Here is a 25,878-nt window from a genome sequence, read left to right as displayed (position 1 = left end):
TCCTGGATTTTGTCTCTGATGTTCTTAGGACTTTTCCTTTTAGGATGACTTTCAGTAGGTGATTGGTAGATTATATTTTCACTTTTCCCTCAGGTTCTAATCTGGTTTTTATTTATGATTTCTTAAAAATGTTATGTCCAAGCTCTTAAAAAAAAACATAGATTTCAGAGAGTCCAATGATTCTTTAAATGATCTTTCTCTGACCTATTTTCCAGGTCAAATTGTTTTTCATATAAGATAGTACTTTTATTTTTTTAGTCCTTTGATTTTTGTCCTAATATTGTTTGCTATTTCATGGAGTCATTGATTTGTTTGTCCTTTTTTATTACTTGAGTAGATTTTACCACTTTATCTTATATTATTCTTTTTCCAGTTCTTTTCTCCATAAATTTTTTTTTAACTTTTACCTTCCATCTTAGAATCAATACTGTGTATTCTTCATAAGGCAGAAGAGTGGTAAGGGCTAGGCAATGGGGGCTAAGCAATTTGCCAAGGGTCACACAGCTTAGGAAGTATGTGAAGTCATATTTGAACCCAGGATCTTCCATCTCTGGACCTGGCTCTCAATCCACCCAGCCCCCTAGCTGTCCCTTCTCCAGAATTTTCATTTCACCTAGTTAACTTAGAAAAGAGTCATAAAACCACTCTTTAATCAAGGGAAAGGGGGATGAGGTCTACTTGGCCTCTTATGCAGAGATGCGCCTTATGCAGAGTCTAAAGGAACACTGCTTCTTCGCTCTGCTCCCTGATCCCCCTGGGAGTGACACCGCGCTAGAAGACCACTACTAGGGACAAAGGAAATTGGGGAACTTATATACCCTTTGGGAAGATCCAGGGGCTGGGAGAGATGATTGACATTATACTGACAGGATACAATCTAGCTAGAGAAAGGGATCATAGCTAGAGGCTAGGGTGTAGGGGAAAGGGGCTGCTTACACAATGGATACTAAAGGATGGTCCCTGCCCAGGTGTGTCCTCCTGGGTAAGGGTCTCAGATACAATGGGGAAGACTACCTAGGACAAAAGGGTATTTAGCATTTACCCTGGGGTCCATTATTCAGTCTGCAACTGCTAGCCTGAGATTCCCTTCAGGGTGGATTCCCAGGGGAACAGGGAATAAGCACAAGCTTTGGGGGTCTTCAACCTACAAACTATTTCTAAACTTGGGGTTCCTCATACCTCACTAAGCTACAAGTTTGGGGACTCTAGATTCCATGTCGACAACCTTTTATCTCTTCTTTTCTTTTAGGTAATTATTTGGTCTTTGTGGAAGATATATTTTTTTCCCCTTTTGAATCATTACTTGAAACTGTTATAGAATGATCTGCTGAATTTCTAGGATGATCTATAGAACTATAATAATTTTTGACATTCGTCAGTTTTCTTTGAAGAATTTATCTCTTCTACAATAGTTCCTGAACTGGAGCTTTATGCCAGGATTTTAGTTATAGTGGTCATACCTGTTTGGTCTTGCTATGAGGCCCCTGGGCTTGTGGACTGCCTTCCATTTCCTGGTATCAGGCCTCCCTGGATCTTAGAGATAGGGAGCACTGGATCTTCAGGACAAACAATAATCCTCATCTCTTCCCTTGCTTCTTTCCAAGTCCCAACTTGAACCCAACTACAAGAAGCCATTCCCATTCTCTCTTACTTCCACTGCTTTCCCTTTGTTAATTATTTCATATTTAGTCTGTATACAGCTTGTCTGTACATAGTTGTGTGTGGGTTGTTTCCCCCATCAGAATGTGAGCTTCTGAGGGCAGAACTCTTTCTACCTTCATATTTCTAGCATTAAGCACAGTGCCTAGTGAATCCTGTTGAATGAATGAATGGCTATATTGGATTAATTCTATCACCATTCATTCATTTCTTCTTCCTGGGTACTCTTCTGTGGTTTCAATAAACATTTATTAAGCTCCTACAGTATAATGGTACTAGGGATATAAAGACAGAAAATCATATGGTCTTTGCCTTTAAGAAACTTACAAAAAGGGAAAAAATATGAACCCTATTAAGTAAATACAAAATAATTTCTAGGGATGTGGGAAGGGCCCTAGCAACTAGAAGCTCTGTCCTGTATAGAAGATGGCACTTGAACTCAGGTGGTAGCAGGGGATTTTGAGAGATGGGGGTGAGAAGGCATTGCTTTCCAGGTATCAGAAATATCCTAGGCAAAGAGGACTGGAATGTCATGTACTGATAATAGCAAATAGACTATTTGTCTCTCATGTAGAATGTGTACAGGATAATAAGAAGCCTGAGACTGTAGACTGGAGTCACAATACAAACAGATTTAAATGCCAACCAGACTGGTTTGTATTTGAACCTAGAGGAAATAAGGAGCTGCTTGAGCTTCCTGAGCAGGGGAGTGACATAGTCAGCCCACATTTAGCTAGGAGTATCAACTGGGCAACTTTTTTATGGAGAATGAATTGGGAAATGAAAAGACTGGAGGCTGATATAAAAAAAACAAACAAACCCTAATGCTAATAATGTACTCTGAAATATAAACTTGTCTGCCATAAATCATTTTATTGAATTTAACACTCTATATCCAAACTATTTTGAGCTTGAAGAGTAAGATGCATAAACCAGCATAGCCCTCCATGCCCCAGTGTGACTGCTGAAAGACAAATTGAGATAATGCTTATTGGAATCTTAAAAAGAAGATAATATTAAAATAACAGTTTGGGGTTAACATTCCAGAAGGCACCACTTAGTTTCTTCCTGGATCATTCTAATTAAAGATTGAAGAGTTCCTTTCTGGGATCAGTATCTTAACCTTAAATGCAAAATAGGACAAATCCTTAGGTGGTTCATGATGCCAATCATGATTTTCTTCTTTCTTTCTCCCTTTCTTCACTTTTTTTACTTTTTTTCCTTCTCTTCCTCTCTCTCTTTCTTTGCTTCTAGTCTTAAATTAGTGCACAAATAAAGCTCCTCCTCTGACCCAGCCCAAGTACTTTGACTAATCTCACAGAAACTCCTCAGTATAGCTTAAGAAGCCTTAATTAAAATCTCTTTAGAAAAGGGGAGAGAGACATTTAGGTTTGGACAAAAAACATATTTAGGCAGAAGATACAAAAAGAATTTTAAAAAATACACAATTTACATAGTGATACTATTTAACTCCCTCCACTTCACTCTACTTTGAATTTATTTAATTAGCTTCTTTTTTAGGGCAAGGCAGCCTTCACAGAAATAAGTAACGCTCTATAACAATGTATTATACAATATTTGGAATGACTACTAAAAACAAAAACAAAACTTTGGGAATGTTTATCTTACTTAGCTTGCTCATCACTTCACTGATCCAGTTTTTAAATACCAAGTCAAATGCCCAAAACAAAACTAAACAAAGCCATGCCAAAGTCGTCTTTTTTTTTTTTTTGAGCAATTATCATATCACACCCTTTGACAAAAGACAAAAACAAATTTAAAAACCAGTCCATTTAGAAGCATTTGCTATGTACAAAGAAGGGCAGAGATTCTTCATACATCTGTTGGAAGTAGTATGGGCGTTGTACCCCCAAAACCAAAGAAGTGTTTCAGGCAAACTGTAAGCAGGGAAATTCTTTTGCTCCCTTACATACTTGTGACTCCTAACCCAAAACATCTGATAACTCCTATAAGACCCTGAGAGGATTATCCTCCTTGGATTGTCCTTTAGATGGACGGAGAGATACACCTCCTTGATATCATCAAGTTGTATCTCAGACATCCATCTGTCCCCTAAATTATAAGGGTCACCCCCTATGTCTTCAGGAAGACTGGGTCAGATGACCAAACCCCCCCACCGAATGCCTGAGTGTTTACCACACTATAGTCGTGTCTTCACCATTGCACAGGGTCACACTTTCACTGTTGTGAAGAGTATAAAATCTCCAGAATTGATGGTATGAACAGCTTTTCCATCCATGCTGTCCTCCCAAGGAGCAGCTCCCCATCTTGCTGTTCCACCTTCCTATCCTCCTGGCCATTCTCAACATTACTTTCCAAATTAATACATTTCTCTTTTTTTTTTAAGCTAAGTTTCAGAGTCTTGCATTCTTGCAAAAGTTATCTTTCCCGAATCCAGGGGTTCACTATTATACTCCACAACATCTGGTTGTAACCCCACAACAGAAGGAGACCAGGGAGGTCAAGATGGAGATTTGTGCCCCAGGTGGAACAACGATCTTGATTTTCATCATACTGAGAGCAAGGGTGGTAATCTACATTTAATCAGCAATAGCTGGGCACATGGTTGTGCTAACAGGCAATATGGTATTGACATAGACATGTCAAAATCGTACCTCATTATTGAGTGCCATTGGCAGTGTCACAGGTTTCCTTACCTAAGAAAGATGGTTGGAAAAGAGTATTTGAACCTGTCATTGCCAATGGTGGTAAACTGACCATCAGTTCTTTTCCAGAGAGCTAGTGGGGGGAGATGAGACCCTGGAGGTTTGGGGAGTACCCTAAAGCCCTTCTCCCAAGATTCTTTGAGGCCCCTAACCTCAGAACCAGAGCCTTGTGTATAGCTCACAAAGCCACAATGGCAGGGGTGATATCTTGTGCTCCAAGTCCCCAGCCTGTATGGTCAGTGAGAGTCAGGGAAAAGGGAGAGAAGGATGCATGGCACAGTGCCAGCCATCTAGGTTTTATGAAAAAGATAGCATATGTGTAGAGATTCAAGAGAAGAGCACTGCCAGGGCAGCCAGCCACTGTGCTAAGGGCTGGACAAATATCAGATTTGATTCTCGTAGCGAGGGAAATGGAGGCAAATAGAAGTTCAGTGATTTGTCCTAGCCAGGTCTGAGTAGGAACTTGAATTCGAGACTTCCCGACTTCAGGCCCAACGCCCCCCAAGGGCAAGAGAAGGAAAGGAGGCCTGCCAGAAGGGACGGGGCCAGAGGGGTGTCTGCCCAGAGCCCAGCTTGTAGCTAGCCCAGAGGGAGGTCAGCCCCAGCCGCAGCCCCACGAAACTGACCGGTTCGGAGAGGGAAGGTTCCGGCTGGCAGGAGCCTGCCCCGCCCCAACCCGACAGCTCCTCCCTCCCTCCCTGCTCCGCCCATGCTCCGCCTCCACCCGGCCCCGCCCATTCATCGCTCGGGCCCCGCCCGGTGTCTCGCCCCGCCCCCGCACTGCCCCTCTCTTCCTCCCTCCCGGCCCGGCCCGTTGTTATGACGACACGGTCGTAAATCCGCCATCTTCCTGCGGCGCGTTGCGACATGGAGGGCGCAATGGCCGTGCGGGTGGCGGCAGCTCATACGGCAGGAGCCGGGGCTGGGGCCGGGGGGGAGCGGGGCGATCCTGGGGGCGCAGCGGCGGCGGCGGCCTCAGCTCCCGGCGGGTTTCTGGGTCTCGCAACGCCATTCAGCGAAGAAGGTAAAGAGGGGAGGCTGAGGCCGGCAGGCCAGGAGGCTCCGGTCTCCATCTGACCCCTGACCCCGGGACTGACGTGACCTCATGGGTGCCCCTCCCCCCCTCCTTTGCTCCTCCCCCATGCTGGCACCCCGCATTTTCCTTCCAGCTCGAGTCTCTGCTTCTGTTCTGGGGCAAAGGCCCTTACCCTCGTGTTCCCTTCCCAGCATATCCACCCGTACCCCGCACTCACTGACCCCAGCTGGGGCCCGACCAGGGGAGGGGTAGGTGGAGGGAGGCGGGGCTGGAGTTGTTTAGGCCGCTTTTTTGTAGACCACCACGCCCCTCACTCTGACCCCCCCCCCCCCTAGCCTGGGCTCTCTGTCTCCTTCCCTACCAACCCTGCATCCACCTTAGCTGGTGTTGCTGCCAGGTCTGGAGGACTGTCGGGGTACTGTGATCTAGCAAAGAGTTCAGAGTCAGCGGTCTGTAAGAGTGTGTTAGATCTAGGTCTTTCACAGTTTTGCTTTGTAATCATTGAATAGTCAGTTTCTCTAGACCTCCATTTTCTCAAAATAATAACTAATAGCTATTTATATAATGCTTACTATGTGCCAAGCATTCTTTATTATATCATTTGATCTTCACAATAATCCTGGGAGAGAGGTGCTATTATGATCTCTATTTTAGAAATGAGGAACACTGAGGCAAACAAGGGAAATGACCTGCCCAGGGTCACACAATTAAGTGTCCAAGGCCAGATTGGAGTTTGTCTTCCTGACCCAGCTGTCTCATCTGTAAAATGAGGGGTTTACTAGAACTCTGAAGTTCCTTCCAGCTTTTGACTTTCTGCAGATCTGAAATGGGTCAGCTGCCAAGGGATACCACATGCCTACTGAAGAAGGGCCTCTGCAGTCTCAGAGCATTTTGTAGTTTTTCTGTCTCTCAACATTTTCTTGTCCTAGAAAGCAGCTAGCTGTGTGACTGACCCTGGGCTCATATGACTTACTTAACTTACCTGCTGCAATTTCTTCATTTGTAATATGGTGACAATAATAGCACCTACCTCCCAGGGCTGTTGTGAGAATCAAATGACAATAATTGTAAATTGCATAGTGCAGTGCCTAGCACATGGTAATTGTTAGAGAAATGCTAGCTGTCATTTTTATAGAATCACCATTTTGGTCCTTGTGAAGCAGAGATCAGGGAGAGGGTGAGTAAACCTCTCTGCAGCCAGGTAAAGAAGGGGATATGGGACTGGGGGGAAGGGAGAAGAGACTGAAAATTACCTTTTATGAAATAGGCATTCTGGAAGTGCTGTGTTGTCTGTATGAAGGATCTGGTTGTAGAAGAATGTTAGAGCTCCAATTGCTGATGATGCAAGGAACTAATTTCCTGTGGTTTTTCTGATGTAGTCTTGCCTTATGTATGCACAGGCCAACTAGAGGGCAAGTCTGGCGTCCTCCCGCCATGACTGAGCTCCTGCCTTTGAGAAGTTGTGAGTCAGGAATGAAGCCTACCCTAGACCCCTTATGAGTAACTCCTAGTATTATATGTTTTAACCTAGTCAGGTTGCAGTTTGTGCTCAACCCTTTGTTCCATATTATACTTTTCAACTGAGTTCTATACCTATGGCTTTCCTTAGTTTCTCTGGAATGTTGATTGGTTAACTCTTGTCTTTTTTGCCAAATTACTGGATGTTAAGTGAATTCTCAGAATTGTTTTGATTTATATTTCTCATATTGTATGGAAATATGTTTCTAATGATAATACATATATATAACACAAATTGAATTGCTTGCCAGCTCTGGGAAGAGGGAGAGAGACAATTTGAATCATGTAACTTCAGAAAATTTATGTGGAAATTTGTTATTACACATAATTGGTAAAATAAAATGTCTTTATAATACACTTATCACATTAGCAATTTGGAGCAATTGCTCATATGGTTGTTTATAGTTTGCAGTTCTCTTGAGAACTGTATTCTTTATCTTATGGGAACTAGTTCTTGGGTTTAATATGCTTGTGTTTGTTTTTTATATCTGGGATATCAGATCTTTTTCAAAGCTGTTTAATGCAAAAAAATATTCCCCCCAATTGATAGTTTTCAGAAGAAATGGATTTCAAAAGTCTAAAGATGTGGGGGAAATTACCTCTATTTCCTCTTCTCCTATTTACTTCATTCACCCTTGCATTCTGACTTCTGACTTCTTTGGCTACCTAAACCACTCTCTTCAAGGTTGCTAGTGATCTCTTAATTGCTAAATCCTTTGACTTGTTCCTAGTTCTTGTCTATCCCGAGTTTCCGTGATATTGCTTTTATTTTTCTGACCTTTCCTTCTAAGTCAGTCTCTTTTGCTAGATCTTCCTCCTTCTCTATGTTATCTAACTATGGGCAAATCCCCTAAAACTGTACTGAGCCACCACCTTCTCTCTCCCTATTCTTTCTCTCTTTTTTAAAAAAAATTTATTTAATTAATTAACTTAGAGTATTTTTCCATGGTTACATGATTCATGTTATTTCCCTTGCCTTTTCCCTCCCCCCTCCCATAGCCAGTGAGCAATTCCACTGGGCTTTACATGTATCATTGATCAAGTCCTATTTCTGTATTATTAATATTTACAATAGAGTGATTGCTTAGAATTGACATCCCCATATTCTTTCTCTCTTGGTGATCTCCTTTGCTTCCCTGGATTCACTTGCAATTTCTATGTAAATGACTCCGATAACAATATTTCCAACTTTGCTCTCTTTCTTGAGCTCTGGTCCTCTACTGGATGTTTCCAACTTCATGTCTCATACATATCTCAAATTTAGTTAAGTCCCAAATAGAACTCATTATCGTTCCCCCCTAAATCCATCCCTCTTCTCATCTTACTTAGTTCTGCTAAGGACACTACCATTTTCTAGTCAAATGATTTACAACATTTAAGTCAACCTCAACTTTTCCTTCTCTCTCATACTTCATATCTAATGACTTGCTAAGTTCTTTTGAATCTCCTTTCACCTTGTCTTGTTCCATCTTCTTTAACACCTACTCGGGCTCATTCACCTCTTGCCTGGAGTATTACATATAACCATCTCCTATTTGTACTTCTGGCTTCCCTTTTCTCACCTTATCTTCACACAGCTGCCAAAATACCTTCATGTACAAGTCTGACTATGAGAACCTTCAGTGGCTCTGTTGTTTCTAGGATAAAACACCAACTCTCCAGCTTAGCATTTTAAATAATTACAATATGATGTAATTCTTCTAGTATTTTGGTACATTTTTCCCCTTCATAAGTTCTACTGTCTAGTCAGATTGGTCTACTTGCTGTTTCCCCCAACTCAGTGATTCTCCTGCCTCCATGACAATCTGTCCTCTATGTCTGGAATGTCCTCTCTTCTCCCTCTGCTCCAAGAGTCTAGCTTTTTTCAGATTGAAGCTCATAAGCCATCTCCTGCAACAGGATTTCTCCTCATTTTGTCTTCTGGACCTCTTAGGCAATCTATTGAAGTCTATGGAACCCCTCTCAAAATAATGTTTTATAGAGGCAGCTGGGTAGCTCAGTGGAGTGAGAGTCAGGCCTAGAGACAGGAGGTCCTAGGTTCAAACCCGGCCTCAGCCACTTCCCAGCTGTGTGACCCTGGGCAAGTCACTTGACCCCCATTGCCCACCCTTACTACTCTTCCACCTATGAGACAATATACCGAAGTACAAGGGTTTAAAAAAAAATGTTTTATAAATGCAAATGGATAGTAGATCCAGTGATGGACCAGGAATCAGGAAGACTCCTCTTCCTGGATTCAAATCTGACTGCAGACATTTCTTGGCTATGTGACCCTGGTCAAGTCACTTAATTCTATTTGCCTCAGTTTTCTCATCTATAAAATGAACTAGAGAAGGAAATGGTAAAACACTCCAGTATCTCTGCTAAGAAAACCCCAAATGGAGTCGCTGAGTCAGACATGATTGAAAAATGACAAAACAAATTAAAATGTATAAGATTACAAAGGAAACCAATTATATTAATGCAGTTATCAAAATACTAAAAAAAAAAAAAGTTCACAGACACCAGGTTAAGAACTCTTGTCCTACAAGAAGCCGTTCTTGTTCTTTTTAGTTGTTAGTGTATTCTCTCTCTTCAAATGATCTGAGTAGTTGAACTTTGGCTCCCTTCTCTGTTTACATGTTGTATCTCCCTAGTAGGCTGTGAGCTCCTCCAAAGCAAGGATTGCTTTACCTTGTGCCTTTGGGCCTCAATTCCTGGGATACATATAGTAAGCACTTATTTAATGCTTGCTGGATCAGATTGGTGTATTTCTGTTGTACTATAAGATGGACGTCCCCTCAATTTCCAATTCTTTGCCACCACAAAAAGAGTTGTTATACATATTTTTTACACATAGTTCCTTTTCTCTCCCTCCTTTTAACAAATCTCTTTGGGATACAGACCTAGTAGTGGTATTGCTAGATCAAAGAATATGCCCAATTTTGTAGCCCTTTGAGCACAGTTCCAAATTGCTCTCCAGAATGGTTGAATCAGTTCACAATTCCACCAACAATCCTTTATTGACCCAATTTTCCCACATCCCCTCTAACATTTATCATTTTCCTTTTTTGCCAATTAGCCAATCTGATAGGTGTAAGAGTTATTTTAATTTTTTATTTAATAGCAATTTAGAGCATTTTTTCATATGATTATAGATCACTTTGATTTCTTCCTCTGAAAACTGCCCATTCATATCCTTTGACCATTTAAGGGATGAGGTTTCTAAGGGTAGACCTGTGACAGGTTATTTTCAATTAGCCGTCTCATCTCTGGACTATAGTAGTAGCCAGTCCCCTGCCTTTCTCTCCCGAGTCCATATTCCATATAGCTGCCAAAGTGATTTTCCTACAGTACAGGTCTGAGCATATCTTTCCCCCACTCAGTAAACACTAGCAGTTCCCTGTAGTCAAATCTTATAAAGCCCTTCACAACCTGGTCTTTACTTTTCTAGGCTTATTATGTCTTCCTCCTGCCTCAGTACTAGCTAAACTGGCCTTCTTCCATTTCTCATACAAGACACTATTTCTATTCTCTGTGCCTTGGCAATAGCCACATGTAGGTCTGGAATGCCCTCCTTTCTCCTCTCTGGTTTCTTTCACAACTGAGTTCAGGATCTATTTTCTGCTTTCAAGAATGAAGTCTTTTTCATTCCCCAACTGCTAGTTCTTACTCCCTCAATTATCTTGTATTTATTTATTTTGTATATACTTATACACTTATATGTTGTCTTCCTCAATAGAATATAAGCTTTAGGGCAGCAAATGTTTTATTTTTGTCTTTGTCCTCTAGCACAGTGCCTGGCACATAAATGTTTATCACTTGATTGAGTGAACAATGGAATGAATTAACTGAGAGTTATTAAATGATCTTGGGGTATTTAAACAGAGGCTGGATAGTGTCAGAGATATGGTAGCCAAGATTCTTCCTTCAGGTAAATGTTGGATTAGATTCCTGAAAGCTCTTCCAGCTTAGAGATTATGGGAGCAGCTGTTTACATATTACATGCTATTGCATCTTCATTTCCAGATGAAGATGATGTGCACAAGTGTGGCCGTTGCCAGTCTGAGTTCACTACCCTGGAAGACTTTGTGCAACACAAAATACAGAAGGCATGTCAACGTACACCCCAGGAGGCTACGACAGCCACAGCAGCAGCTCTGCTTGGCCAGGAGGTAAAGATGATGTGGGCTAGTCCCTGTACTGGAGAACTGACTTAACCTGTGACTGGTTCCCATCTATGTAGTTTGGGATGCAAAGGCTCTTTACTTGCCTTTTTTCCTCTTGGGGTGAATCCCCTTCCCAATCCTCAGATGTTTTGCATATCACATAGTGTCCACCTACTTGCAGCTTGGTGAAACAGATACAATTGGTGGTTGGGAGGGGGAAGTCAGTCCACAACAGAGAGATGGAAGAATTCATCCTGTTTTAAGAGATCTCTTTCTGAATAATGCTTCCCTCAGCTTTCCTTTTAAAGGAGAGTAATTGCTATCAAAAACAGAAGAAACAAACAGTCTTTCTCTGAGTCGTATGTTTTCTGATGTTTCTCCTTCTTGCAATCCATCTTGTATTACAGCAGGTGGTCCCATCTGGGGAGGAGTCCATCACAGTGGCTCATATTGTTGTGGAAGCATCTACTCTTTCAGAGGATGTCAGCAGTGCTCCAGACATCATTGGTAAGTGGGTCTCTGGCTTCCAGGGCATTGGATTGCTGCCTCCAGGAGGAGATGCTAAGGATGATGCACTTTAATGGTCTTGATTTAAGGGCTATTGGGTTTGCCAGGGGCAGTGTGAAGGATGCTGGATTTGAGGTTAGAGAACCCAGGTTTGAGTGCTAATCCTCTTGAGTACTCTCTGTTAACTCTGTAAGGTATATGAGCAAGTCACTGAACATCTCTGGACCTCAGGTTCTTCAGCTGAAAAGGTGGGATTGAAGTGATGCTTTTTGGAATCTTTGCCAGTCCTGACTTCTACAATCCCACAGTTTTATATTCATCCCTGCCCTGGGACTCTATATTCTAGGACCAGCATAAGGCCCTTTACCCTCAAAATCTCACTTGCTAGCAGATATCTAGAATTCCTTTAACAAGAGATAAAACCTTTGATTCCAAAGAGAGTTTAGAGTATAAATTTAAGTTTCCCTGGAGGACAAAAGTTGGTCAATCAACAAGCATTATTTTTTTTTTAAACCCTTACCTTCTATTTTGGAATCAGTATATTGATTTCAAGGCAGAAGAATGGTAAGGGCTAGGCAATGGGGGTTAAGTGACTTGCCCAGGGTCACACAGCTAGGAAGTGTCTGAGGTCAAATTTGAACCCAGGACCTCCTATCTCTGGGCCTGGCTCTCAATCCACTGAACCACCCAGCTGCCTCCCAACAAGCATTTTTTAAGGGACTCATAGATGCCAGGTACTCTGCTAGGCACTGTAGTTACATAGGCAAAAGCAAAATCAATGTCTGACTGCAAGGAGCTGTAAAGATAAAAAATGGGGAGATTGGCTGTAGATTTTAATATTTTAATAATTAGAAAGGAAAGAATGAGAGAAGAGCAAGGAAATTAATCATTCCTGAAGAAAGAATTACTATATAGCCTCCATTTAACTGGCTTTCGGCCTATATTCTACCACAGTAGTGCCATCAGTCCTCAGTCAGCCCCAACATGGAAGCAGACAAGCCTGAAATCTGGTCCAGCCTTAGTTTATCTAACTTTATCTCTGCCCACTGACATTCACAAAGTCATGTGTAAGCCAACTATTATAACTGATATATTATTATATAATATTGTCATATTATATAATAATATTGTATAATATTATAACTGATAAGCCAACTATTGCCCTTCCTCTTTTGCCTACGCACCCAGGGGACCACCTGCCTTATTTTCCCCTACCTCAATTGTGGCTTTCTCTGCTGACTTCAGAGGGCACCAGAGTTTCCATTCTATCCTTGTAATCAAAGTCCCCTCAAGAACTTCCTTCACAGAGAGCTTATATTACTGGGGAAATAGATGTACATACATAGGTAATTGTTAAATATAGACAAAGTCATTACAAGATTTTTGTTGGAGGTGGCAAATAGCACTAGCATCTTAGGGGATCAGGAAGGGCCTCATGTAGAAGTTGGTACTTAAAGGACAGCTAAATAACACAGTGGATAGAGGGCCAGGCCTGGAATCTGAATGACCTGGGTTCAAATTTGGCCTCAGAGACTTCCTAGTTTCATGACTGTGGACAAGTCACTTAGCCCTGATTGCCTACTAGCTCTTACTGCTCTTCTGTCCTAGAATTGATACTAAGACAGAAGGTGAGGGTTTTTTAAAAAAAGAAGTTGGTACTTGAGCTGAGTCTTCCTTCCTTCCTTCGTTCCTTCCTTCCTGCCTTCCTTCCTTCCTCCCCTCCTTCCCTCCCTTCCTCCCTTCCTCTCTTCCTCCCTCTCTTCTTCCCTTCCTCCCTCTCTTCCTTCCCTTCCTCCCTCTTAAAAGAAACTAGGAGTCCTGAGAGACACAGGTAAGGGAGGATAGCATTGAAACAGGAGTTGGACTGTCAAGAATGAGGGGCAGGAAGGTCATACTAGTCTATTACCTACTATGTTTAAGATTCTATGACTGCTGCTGTCTTTCAATGTCTCTAGGATAGATACCAGAAACCGTTCTGAAAATAGATTTCAAAAGAGAGAATATCTCATATTGAGGCATTGAGGAGGAACAGGTTGGAGGTGGTGGTGAGGAGGTTGTAAAGTAGGGGGGCTGGACCATGGAGTACTAGAAATACTGTTGGTGAAGGCCCTTTTGCTCCCTTCACAGTTTGGTGTCCCTGCAGACTGTGATAACTGCTGAATATACCTTAGATTTTTCTCTCTTCTTTATCCTCTGTTTTCTCTTCTGAAAACCCCTCACTCCCACCCCCTGCTCAGTTTTTTCTCTTATTTCTCTTTTTTCCTTCTCAACCCAGTCCTGCCCCTACCTCAGCAGGCATTTGTTTTTCAGGGCCTCTGGGACCTATATTGTTTAGAAATTGCTAAGACTTAGTCTGAGCAGTTTTTTATGGGTATTGGGAGATATGGTCAGATGATGACCAACTGATTATTTTGGGCCAGTACCAGGGTTTTCACACTTTGGGTTGAAGGGCCCAGTAGGTAGCCCTGACCAAATCAGAGCAGATCTGGATCCAGCACACAGATCACTTAGTCACAGAGCTGGGTAAAGTCAGTGGAAAGTATAGTTTATTTTCACAGAGAGGTTTGGAGGGGTAAAGGGAATCCCTATCACTAGTTCACTAGCTAATCACCCCAGATTCTAAACCTTCTCATGAAGGGCCTTCAGAGATTTGATGGTCTACACTTAATCACCCTTACCTTTCTAACCTGTAACCCAGACCCTGTTCTAACTACCCTGCACTATCTAAATCTCTCTTGATTGTTAATAGAAGTGATGGTCTGTGACAGGTTCAGATAGGGACCCAAGGGTAGGTCCAACTGGACCCAGACCTCTGCTTACTGACAGTGCAGATAGTTGGGTGCTGGTTAAGCTAGGCACAGGTTCATAGGACCTTCCTCTCCAATACAGCAACAAGGATAGCAGCAAGGGCAGGATCAGGAAACCTCAGGACTTGGCAGCCACTCCCTCAAGATTCACATCCAGAGAAAGCAACCACAGCCCTTCAGTCCCAGCTTAACCTTTCCTTCCAGCATTCCAGAATCTTTCCATCTTCCAGTCTCATGCATCTGTCCTTTGCAAACCTTCATCTGTCTTACTCTAATTACCTCTTCTTTATAACAGCAGAAACAGGATAGATGTTCGTTAATTAGCTACCCAGGTCCATATATGTGGAATAGTCATGGAGATAACATGGCAATGGTGGGAATTCTATATGCTTTTTTTTTAAACCCTTATCTTCTGTCTTAGAATCAATACTGTGTATTGGCTCTAAGGCAGAAGAGTGGTAAGGGCTAGGTAATGGGGGTTAAGTGACTTGCCCAGAGTCACACAGCTGGGAAGTGTCTGAAGCCAAATTTGAACCCAGGACCTCCTGTCTCTAGGCCTGGCTCTCAATCCACTGAGCCACCCAGCTGCCCCCTCTATGTACTTTTAAACAACTTGCTTCATATCTCTCAGCCTCAGTTTTTTTTTTTCTGTTAAATGGAGATAATAATCTCTGTCCTGCCTCAGAGGAGTGAGTGTCATTATGAGCAAATGAGTTAATGTCAAAATACTTTGAAAGTTAAAGGAACTGGTCAAATATATTGTACCATGGGGAGCTTGGAGCTAGTTACTGAAAGGGAGTTTGTTGTAAGTTGGGATTATTCTCTTCTTTATCAAAGAAATCTTCCTGGAGAATGCTAGTGGTGCTCGATGCATTTTTGAATGACAGAAATGTAAATGACTTCTCAGATGGGAAGAGGAAGATCTTTTCTTGGCTAAGAGGCTGAGTACACACAAATTGAAGGCAGAAAATGGCTATAAGGGGTCTCTGCCAAGAGCTAAAGCCAAAAAGTACATTACAAGTCTATGAGAGAGTATGATATAAAATGCAAGGCCTTGAAAGAAACTGGTATGGACAGCAACCTTTTAATCCAATCAGAGTGAAGGGGGAGAGGAAGAGGAAGATGAAATCCATAGGCAGCAGCTCCTTACTATGCAGAATGTAAGGTAATAATTGGATTTTCATTTGGAATTCCTGTTTCAGGGAAGATATCATTTGGAAAACCAGTTCTCTTTGGCCCAAAGTCAGACGCCCACTTTGTTCTTGAAGATCTGTGGGTAGGCACCCAGTTGTACTTTGATCCTGGTAGTTATTATGTGGATTGCACTGGTGCCAGCCATGTAATTAGGTACACAAGGCACAGGCTCCCACTTCTGCCTCTCTTTAGGTCGAATGCCACCTCTTTGGCAACCAGACCCCACTCCTCTACTGCCATTTCCTTCTTTCTAGTTTCCCATTGTATTCCCTAGTTTTTCTTGCATCTCTCTCCTCTCTCTTTACTTTGCTCTCCTCTTCTTTTCCTTTTCTCCTTCTACAGATCCTAGAATGCATCTGTGTCTCTCTTGGCCCTGCCCCTCCTTCCAACTTTCTAGGCTGGCCCAACAGGCTCAGCTGGTTAAAGCTCACCAGTAATGAGTCCAGGGCTGTGACCCAGTTAACATCACATCAGAAAACGCTGTCTCAGAAATAGGTGCAGTTGATGTACAAACATATTTCTTAATAATGGGGCCATATTTCTCAATGAGAAGCAGCGTAGAGCTAAAGAGCTCCTTTAAGAATCTGGAAGGCATTGTTTCATACTACTGACACAACTGGCTCAGGGACCTGTCTTCTCTCAGTTCTTGGGCATATCTCTGAGGCAGGGATTCTTCAGCTTTTTGTATCCTAGACCCCTTTTATAACCTGTGAACCTCAGGGTAATATTTTTTTATTTTTCAGTTTTCTCATCATAATTTTTTTCTTTAAAAAAAAAAGCTTATTTGTTTAATTAATTAATTTAGGGTGTTTTTCCGTGGTTACATGATTCATGATTCATGTTCTTTTCCTCCCCTCCTAGAGATGATGAGCAATTCCACTGGGTTTTACATGTATCATTGTTTAAAACCCACTTCCATATTATTAATATTTGCAATAGAGTGATCATTTAGAGTCTACATCCCCAGTCATATCCCCATCAATCCATGTGATCAAGGAAATGTTTTTCTTCTGTGTTTCTACTCCCACAGTTCTTGATGTGGATAGTGTTCTTCCTCATAAGTCCCTCAGAATTTTCCTGGATTGTTGCAGAGTGAAAGGAGCAGAACCAGAAGAACATTATTCACAGAGATTGATACACTGTGGTAAAATTGAAAATTCTGAGGGACTTATGAGGAAGAACACTATCCACATCAAGAACCACAGTGTATCCATCTCTGTGCATAATATTCTCCTGTTTCTGCTTTTTTCACTCTGCATCAATTCCTGGAGGTCATTCCAGTTCACTTGGAATTCCTCCAGTTCATTATTCCTTTGAGCACAATAGTATTCCATCACCAACAGATACCACAATTTGTTCAGCCATTCCCCAATTGAAGGGCATCCCCTCATTTTCCAATTTTGTGCCACCACAAAGAGCGTGTCTATAAATATCTTTGTACATGTATTTTTTCAGGATGGTGTTTTTAAATGTGTAAAATAAAATAGGATTACAAATGAGATCAATTATATTCAAATGTAGTTGTCAAAATACTAAAAAATGCAAACAAGTTCAGCAACCTCTAAGATTTTAAGTTATAGAGAAGGAGCCAGTTTACATTGGCAGAAATTTCCTGTCTGGAATGCCCCATTCTGCAGACTGCATGCAGGACTGGTCAAAATAAATTTTTCTTAACAGCAATAAATAGATATTTCTATAGCTCTTTGTAGAAACTCTTTATGACTATAAGAATTATTTCCCCTGATTAGTGAATAAGGAGACTGAGATGTAGTGAAATTACTTCACCCAAGATCAAATGTCTTACAAATGTTAGAAGTAGAATTTGAACCCATTTCTTTGGATTCACATCCAGCTCTCTTTCCACCTCATCTTTTTGCTGACATCTTTATGGTACTAGCATGTAGAAGGTCAGTTGGAAGCATGTTAAATTGTTAAAGAGTTTAATTATTGGGGTAGCTAGATGGCTCAGGGATAGAGCACTGGGCTTGGAGTCAAGAGAACCTTGATTCAAACCTGGCCTGAGGCTTTTCCTAGTTGTGTGACCCTGGGCAAGTCACTTAACCCCAGTGGTTGCCTCACCTTTCTGTCCTAGAGTTGTTACTAAGACAGAAAGTAAAGGGAAAAAATAAAGGGTTTAATTATTCATTTTTCTCTTCTGCAAAGTTTTTATATAAAGAAAGAGAAATGGGGAAATTTGGTCACTGGAGTAGTAAGGCACGGGGTCAGCTGGGTAGCTCAGTGGATTGAGAGCCAGGCCTAGAGATGGGAGGTCCTAGGGTCAAATCTGGCCTCAGACACTTCCTAGCTGTGTGACCCTGGGCAAGTCACTTAACCCCTATTGCCTTGCCCTTACCATTCTTCTGCCTTGGAGCCAATACACAGTATTGACTCCAAGACAGAAGGTAAGGGTTTTTTAAAAAATGTAGTAAGGCAGGATATATGGCAGTGAGATAGCATATGAAAGGGTCAGGCAAGTAATCATTGTATATATAGAATGAGACCACCAGCTTGGTTCTGCTCTGGTGTTTTGAGGCACAGATTACATGGGGCTCTCCATTATGTGTTCTTTTCTGGGCTTAGCAACTAGTGTTACTGGTGAAAGGACGTGGGGAGCAGCTAGGTGGCTCAGTGGTTTGAGGCTTAGAGACATAGGAGGTCCTGGGTTCAAATCTAGCCTCATATACTTCCTACCTATGTGTCCTTGGAAAAGTAACTTAACCCCCAATGCCTAGTCCTTACTACTCTTCTGCCTTGGAACCAATACACAGTTTCTAAGATAGATTCTAAGACAGAAAGTAAGGGTTTAAAAGAAAAAAGGGAAGGACATGGTGGTGGAGAGGAAGGACAATGTGTGTGACTTTTTAGGGTTTGATCATCTCTTCTTGCCTGATTCATTCATGTAAGTTCTGGAGGGATACACTCCTAAGAGTCTGATTCTAGAGTAGGGAAAATTCATTTGTTCCAATCAGATGTCAGCAGATTATCAGTTGATTATCTCTTAGAACTGGCCTCGTGAATTTTACATTGTTTTAGGAGCTTAATTTTTGCTATTGTCAGATTTTTGACATAGTATGAAGCTTTGGCTTCCCTTCCTAGTCTGACTGGGAAAATTTAACAAATTCAGGTTCTTCTGTGACCCACTTTCCCTTCTGGTCCTTTCTGGATGAAATGTCAAAGTATTGTCCCTGATATTCTTAAAACAAAAAAAAAAAAATCAGAATTACTTCAAGGAATCCATACCTCTACAGGAAAGACAGTGGATCCAGATAGATCAAATTGCTTCTGGCCATGTCTGTGTGTCCTGTCCTGGGAGAAATTGGGCCACTTTAGGACCAGTCATGGCCTTGTTGTTTTAGTTTTCCTTGAACGAAGCTTTGTCATGATTTAGGAAATCTTTGACAGTTAGCAGTTTCAGAAAGAGAAAACCAGGAGCTTCTGGGAAAATCCAAGATTGACTTAACCCCATCCTTCAAGCTGACATCTGGAAAGCTATTCTACTTCTTTTCTAAGGCATCTGTTGGTAGTAAATCTCTGGGTTGAATGCTAGTTCCTGTGATTCTCCATAAAGGGCCAGGAACATCTGAAATGCCAAAGGCTAAGCTATCCAGGTGAAATTGGACTAGCACCATGTTCCCTAACAGTTCCCTACTTTCCTGCTGTCAGGAATTTTTTGTGGTTGCAAGAGCTGAATGTGATGCCATTGCTTCTCTCCCCAGGCAATGGGCATATCAAAGAAGTCATTGTTGCAGCAACAGACCATGTCTTTGAGAACCCCAGTGGGTCTGGGGACAATGAGGCTGGAGAAGGTCCTGCTAGTCCTGAAGACACTGAACAAGAGGTTTCCACTGAGCTACTGAAGGTGAAGCTTCTGGTCAACACAGAAGGGCGCTACGTGTGTGAGCTGTGCCATAAGACGTTTAAGACGGTGAGCCAGATGGGGCTGGGCTGGCCTCATTGACAGTGGAGTTCTCCTGCACTTTGGATGCACGCCAGGCAGGGTGGGCTGTGGCTTCTCCTGAGCAAGGTCTCTCTGACAATGGTCACATTTGCTGCTCACTTTCTTGACTCCAGTCATCCTGTCTTCATCCCCTGAGGCATTTCACCCTTATTTCTGAGAGAGACTTAAATGTTTTAAAGAGAGTTTCCATTTTCCAGACAACTCATGAATGCTATTATTTCCTTCTCCCAGGCCAGCATTCTCAAAGCTCACATGATCACACATAGCAGCAAGAAGGACTATGAGTGTAAGTTATGTGGAACTTCCTTTAGGACCAAGGGTTCTCTCATCCGCCATCACCGGCGGCACACAGGTAAGATTTAGAGTTGTTGGTGTGGGTTGGGGACTGTAGGAGCTGCATCACTGGTTCAGCCTTCTGTATGTGTGGACACCAGAGAGGAGACTGGGCAGAATTGGGATCATAGTCTTGTTCTACTTTAGGATAGCATTGAATGGGCCTGAGGTAACCAGATTCTAGGTGGGAAAAGCTGACTGTGTGGCTGAATGAGTAGATCCTGGATGTCTGTTAACTGGGAAAGAAATTTTTTTCTCTTAGGGTTTGTTTTTAACTCTTCGTCATCTGTAAAACTGTTGACTCTGTTCTCTCACCAGATGAGCGCCCTTACAAATGCAAGAACTGTGGGAAGAGCTTTAGGGAGTCTGGAGCTCTGACCCGACATCTGAAATCTTTAACCCCATGTACAGAAAAAATCCGATTCAACATGAACAAAGAAATAGTTGTTAGCAAAGAAGATGTTCCCACAGGTATGTAAATAGCGGTCCTTCTAGCTAGTAGCTTATTGGCCTGTCATTCACAAAGGGGCTAATTATGGGTATATGCTTGTTCAGGGACAAAGAGTGACTGTCTCTTCATAGCAGGTGACTTCTACACCCTCTTAGGAAACAAGGAAACATGCCTTGGTCATATGAGATCATAGGATGCACAGATTTGTTATTGTTTCTGGTCCTGTCATTCGTGGGTTGTTCCTGGAAATGGGAAGGCACTCAGAAGCACTTAACCCCACATATGTCACTCAATCTTGGGGCCTTTTTCTTCCCAAATATAAAATGGGGGATGATATTGCTAGGCATCATCAGAGAAGACAGGACTGAAACACTGACCACAGGATGACTGAGGTACAGGTTAGGAGATTCCCCCACCCCTCACCCCTTTCCTTTAGATGCCATTTTCTTTCCAGGGAAGTTGCTCTGTGAGCATCTGGGGAGCAAAGATGGTAGTTTTCTTCTTTACTTTCAGGATCCAGTGATTCAAACACTGAAACAGTCACAGCCATCACAAGTGAATCCATTGAGACAACACCACCAGTGATTCACCTTGTCACTGATGACAAGGGCACTGTCATCCATGAGGTACATGTCCAGATGCAGGAGCTTCCTGTGGACATGAAAACCATAGCCCAGGAGGTAAGTGGAGCTCATGACTGGACTTGAAAAGACTAGGTACTAGATTGGCCAGACTACCAGGAGGAAAATAAATGGTCTTATTCTAGAGATGTTCCCTGGTATAAGCCCTTTGCAGATAACCAACTGGGGAAATTTCCCTCGTGTTTCTCTGGTCTTTGTGTTCTGGACACATTTGCCACCCATTGAGTTCTGGTGGTGAACAGCTGGTTCAGTGATGGTGAACCTTTTAGAAACCAAGGGCCCAAACAGCACCCTCATGCTGGATGTGAGCCCCCCACCTTACCCTAGACAGGGGAGGGAGGAAGTACTCCCACTGGACAGAGGGGCAGGTGATGAAGGAAATGTCTTCATATGCGTGTGGAGAGGGGAAAGTGAGCAGCTCCCTCTGGCATGTGTGCCAATACAGAGCTAGCTGGTCTGTTCTCTTCCTTTCCATTCTTGGCTCTCCTTAAGGGCTGCAGGGCTATGAAGAATCCCAGTACCAGGAAAAGCTCCATCCTTTGTCTTAGTACAAACTTTGTAAACTCAACCTTTAGAAGAGTCCTGTTTTTTTTTTTAATGTTTGTGGTGTGTAGGCAAACTTTTGAAAAACTTAGTTCCCATGTGGGGAGTGTCAGGATGGGCTTCCTCATCAAAGTGAACAGGACTGAGCTCCTTTTTGGCCACAGTGGATGAATTTTGGAGCTGGTGGAAGATATTATCTATCTTATTGAGGGCTATAGAGAGGCATAGTCTCTGTGAGGGGTCAGCTTCCCTCACCTCCATTCCTCCTAACGCCTCCCCAAAAAAAGCTCTTCTCAGGTAAAATATATCTGTGTGGGCTATTCTGGACCAGTACTCATGATCCCTCTAACAGAGTAGTCAGAATGTTGGGAAACCTTTTTTTTTTTTTTAAACCCTTAACTTCTGTGTATTGGCTCCTAGGTGGAAGAGTGGTAAGGGTGGGCAATGGGGGTCAAGTGACTTGCCCAGGGTCACACAGCTAGGAAGTGCCTGAGGCCAGGTTTGAACCTAGGACCTCCCGTCTCTAGGCCTGGCTCTCATTTCAGCTGAGCTACCCAGCTGCCCCTGGGAAACCTTTTTTATGTGACTCTTCTTTGAAGAATGTCAATGTAGGTGCCAAGTAGCATTAACAACAACCCCCTATTCTCTGTAGACCTCCATCTCTGAAAAAGTGCCATCTGAAGGGGAGGTGAGCAGTGAGAATTTGCTGAGACAAGCCATGCAGAACTCGGGCCTTGTGATCAAGAGAGTTGCAGTAGAAGAGGGACCCATACCAGCTGCACCTTGTGTCGGCACTGCCCAAGAACCAGGGCCTGAGGGGGTGAGGACAGGAGAACAGCACTTTGTAGCTGTGGAAGAAGTACAGACAGTAGGTGCCCACACGGCGGGCTGTTCTCTAGCTTTGAGATTAACTTGGGGTTAATCTCTGTGCTGTGGGGGGCACAGACTTAGGAGGTAATTGTCCATCCCCACAGGCTGACCCCTCATCCCAGAGTGGATATACACAGTACTCCTGCCCTCACTGTGTAGAGGTCTTCAAATCGGCCCCGGCCCTGGAGATGCATGCCAAGGTCCATGTTGGTAGGTGTGGGCTCAGCTTTTCTGGAGGCCTTGGCCGACTATCTGGGCTGGAGAATGGGAGGGTGGAGCAGGGAAGAGGGGAGATGTGAGGTTGCAGAGGAGACTTCTCTACCAGTGCTACAGGAGAGGGGTTGACTCTTGGTCCCGGCCCACCCCAGAGGGGCCCATGGTGTGCCGCTGGGTGTGTGGGTCTGCCTTGGTGCCCCTCTCCACCTCTCTGTACGGGTCCATGTATGTTGGGGACAGGGAATGCTTGGGGATAAGTTCAGTGTGTGCCCTGGGGGCTGGTCTCCCTTCGTCTGCAGGACAACAGCTGTTCAGGTGTGAGCAGTGTGGAAAGGAGTTTCCCAAGGCCTACCTGCTGAAGAAGCACCAGGAAGTGCACGTTAGAGAGCGGCGCTTCCGCTGTGGCGAGTGTGGGAAGCTCTATAAGACCATTGCCCATGTGAAGGGGCACCGCCGTGTACACTCAGATGAGCGTCCGTACGCCTGCCCCAAGTGCGGGAAACGTTATAAGACCAAGGTGGGGTGTTTCTCCCCTTCATCAGAGAGGAAACCAGGATATAGGCAGAGAAGGGAAATGCCCCGGGAGCCAGACATGGGAGATGGCTGTTGCTGGCCCTTCCTTCTTGCTCCATCTTGTCATTTGCTGGGGCTTTGGGGTTCGGCCTACCTAAACAGGCTCCTGCCTGCCCCGGGCCTCCCTTGACCTGAGACCTCCACAGGAGCCTCCACCAGCTGGCTATGGCAGGTTTGAGAGGAGTGTCTTGAAAGGGGAGAGAAAGAAGCTATGCCAATTCTCCTGGGTGGGGGCTTCATACTGACCCCCCCTTTGTCTCACAGAATGCCCAGCAGGTGCACTTCCGGATACACCTGGAGGAAAAACCGCATGTGTGCCAGTTCTGCAGCCGGGGCTTCCGGGAGAAGGGCTCTCTGGTGCGGCACGTCCGGCATCACACTGGGGAGAAGCCCTTCAAGTGCTATAAGTGTGGCCGTGGCTTTGCCGAGCATGGCACACTCAACCGGCACCTGCGGACCAAAGGTTAGCGCGCTGCACTGGGGCCTTCTGATGGGAGCTGGGGAGGTGACTGGCTGAGGGGTGCTTTGGCTCTCTGATGTGGGTTTGGGGTGGGTGGTCTCTGTGGGAGCAGGGTGAGGGGCTGGTTTTCCCATGGGCTAGCCCAGGCTCTGACCACGTGTCTACAGGAGGCTGCCTGCTGGAGGTAGAAGAAGTGGTGATGTCCAGGGCTAGCCCAGCCACCCCGACGATATCTGAGGATGCCCACACGGTGCTGGTGGAGTTCTCCTCCGTGGTGGCTGATACTCAGGAGTACATCATTGAGGTGCTGGGCTGGGCTGGGCTGGGCTGGGCTGGGCTGGGCTAGGTGAGGGATGGAGGAGACTGAGTTGGGTGGGCTGGGGAGGGCTAGAACAAGGGTGGGGTTTGGGGGTGGGGGAGGAGGGCTCCTACTGGATAAGCCGTCCTGGCCTTCCAGGTGTGCTAAGAGCTCCCTGTCTGCTTTTTCCTTTCCAAGGCCACCACAGAAGACACAGAGACCAGTGAAGCTACGGAGATCATTGAGGGCACACAGGCTGAGGTGGGGTAGAAGTGGGGGGCTTGAGGACAGTTCAGGGGGTGAAGCCTGGTATGGGATTGTGGGGTCGTAAGGCCACCCTAGAACCCAGGGACAGAGAACAAAGGCTGGCCAGATCCTGAGGGGCCAGGATGTGTCCTGAAATGGGAGTGAAGGAACCCAGATCCCCACCTTCTCCTCATGGACCCTCCTGGTCTTGGTCCTAGAGTTGAGCCTCCTCTTCTGCCCTCCCCCAGGTGGACAGCCACATCATGAAGGTAGTGCAGCAGATTGTGCACCAGGCAGGTTCCGGGCACCAAATCATCGTCCAGAACGTCACCGTGGATGAAGATGAGGGAATGGGGGCCAGCACGGCAGCTGCTTCTGACACCATCACCATCGCCACCCCTGAGAGCCTTACCGAGCAAGTGGCCATGACCCTCGCCTCAGCCATAGGAGAGGGGGCTGTGTTGACGACTCGGGCAGGAATTGAGGCTGACCAGGCCACAGTCACTATGGTGGCCTCTGAGGACATCGAGATCCTGGAGCACGCGGGGGAGTTTGTGATCTCCTCCCAAGAGGGGGAACTGGAGGTACAGACAGTCATTGTGTAGGAGCTGCCTGGCCTAGAAGGAGCAGATGTGTGTTCATCGGCGGCACCGTGCGGTCTCCAAGCCTGGGGGGAGCCCAGCGAGGATCTGAGCCCATGAAGAAAATTCTGACAAAAGGGAAGGAAGATAGTGGAAAGGCTGCCGTGAATCATGCAGAGGATGGACAGACGGAGGTGGCCTTTGGGAGCAAAAGTGTCCTGAGTGCCGGAAGATGGGGGAGTGATGGGATCTGGAGCTTCCCAGCCGAGAATTCTGGGTAGTCGGAGCCGGCCTGCTGGCCCAGAGCACTGCCAGGACCCTTCCTGAGCAAGCCAGGGAGGCAAGAAAGCCATATTGTACATTACAAACCACAAAGCGATTTAAGACAAATGGATCCCAAATTATGGATTTGGGGCCGGGAATAAAATGATTTTTCCTTTGTTTACAATAAAATATTAAAGCCATGAAAGCCTTCTTTAAGACCGGGCCTTCTGCCCCCTCCGGCCCTGGCTCTCCTGCCACACCTCCCCAGAGCCTCAGGGCTGTGCGGCTGGTGACCAGTTGGCTGCTCTTTACAGGTGTGGGTGGCCGCCCCGGGTCCCTCCGTGTCTGGGGAGGATGGGGAGGGCACTGCCAGGTCTGAGCCAGGGCCACCCCCTCCCCTGTCCATAGGGTTCATTCCTCACTCTGGGCATGGGGTGGAATGTGCTTCCTTCTTTGGGTGTGCCCTGGCCCTCCCGTGAGGGGGAGGACGGGATTAGACCTCAGGAGCACGGCACGTGGGGCCAGGCCCAGTGCGTGGTTAGTGGCCCTCCTTGGGTCCGAGGCCCGCTCCTGGCCCCACTGTGCCCTGGCTGGTAGGAAGGAAGGGATGGAGTCCTTAGCCTCGGATCAGTTTCTCCCCGCTCCCTCCCGTCTCAGTGGGTTGCGGGTGTAAAGGGGCAACATGAGAGCCGCAAATTTGGTGCGTGTCCAGCACCACCCTCTATACCTCCTGGGTCCGGCCCTGCCCCACTGGGCGGGGCCGATCCGTCGGGGTTGAGTGAAGGCCATCCCCGAGAGCTGATGCTCAAATACCTCCCGCACGGGACAGAAGTCTCCTTGTCCCAGTCTGACGCCCAAGCCTGGACTCCCGGCCCGGAGCCCATCGCG

At 44.9% G+C, this 25,878-nt stretch overlaps 1 protein-coding gene across 1 annotated transcript; it reads left to right on the top strand.

Moving 5' to 3' along the window:
• The first annotated feature begins 5,213 nt into the window (after positions 1 to 5,213).
• E4F1 (E4F transcription factor 1) lies at positions 5,214 to 25,184 on the top strand. Its single transcript, XM_044657082.1, has 14 exons — positions 5,214 to 5,370; positions 10,909 to 11,054; positions 11,456 to 11,555; positions 19,273 to 19,481; positions 19,746 to 19,866; positions 20,166 to 20,318; positions 20,812 to 20,978; positions 22,135 to 22,350; positions 22,457 to 22,562; positions 22,868 to 23,085; positions 23,406 to 23,604; positions 23,769 to 23,905; positions 24,098 to 24,160; positions 24,394 to 25,184. Exons 1-14 carry the CDS (start codon positions 5,214 to 5,216, stop codon positions 24,748 to 24,750), a joined length of 2,349 nt encoding a protein of 782 aa, XP_044513017.1. The 3' UTR covers positions 24,751 to 25,184.
• The last annotated feature ends 694 nt before the right edge of the window (positions 25,185 to 25,878 follow it).

Source organism: Gracilinanus agilis, chromosome 1 (assembly GCF_016433145.1).
Source record: "Gracilinanus agilis isolate LMUSP501 chromosome 1, AgileGrace, whole genome shotgun sequence".
Taxonomy (NCBI): domain Eukaryota; kingdom Metazoa; phylum Chordata; class Mammalia; order Didelphimorphia; family Didelphidae; genus Gracilinanus; species Gracilinanus agilis.
The sequence above is the reverse complement of the archived record's forward strand: the minus strand, read 5'-3'. Positions and strand labels throughout refer to the sequence as shown.

Bases quoted from the DNA above. Each gene is read 5' to 3' on its own strand.
- E4F1 (XM_044657082.1), top strand. From the start codon at position 5,214: ATGGAGGGCGCAATGGCCGTGCGGGTGGCGGCAGCTCATACGGCAGGA. The intron at 11,055-11,455 runs GTAAAGATGATG...CTTGTATTACAG, and splicing joins CAGCTCTGCTTGGCCAGGAG to CAGGTGGTCCCATCTGGGGA. The intron at 23,086-23,405 runs GTGGGGTGTTTC...TTTGTCTCACAG, and splicing joins GGAAACGTTATAAGACCAAG to AATGCCCAGCAGGTGCACTT.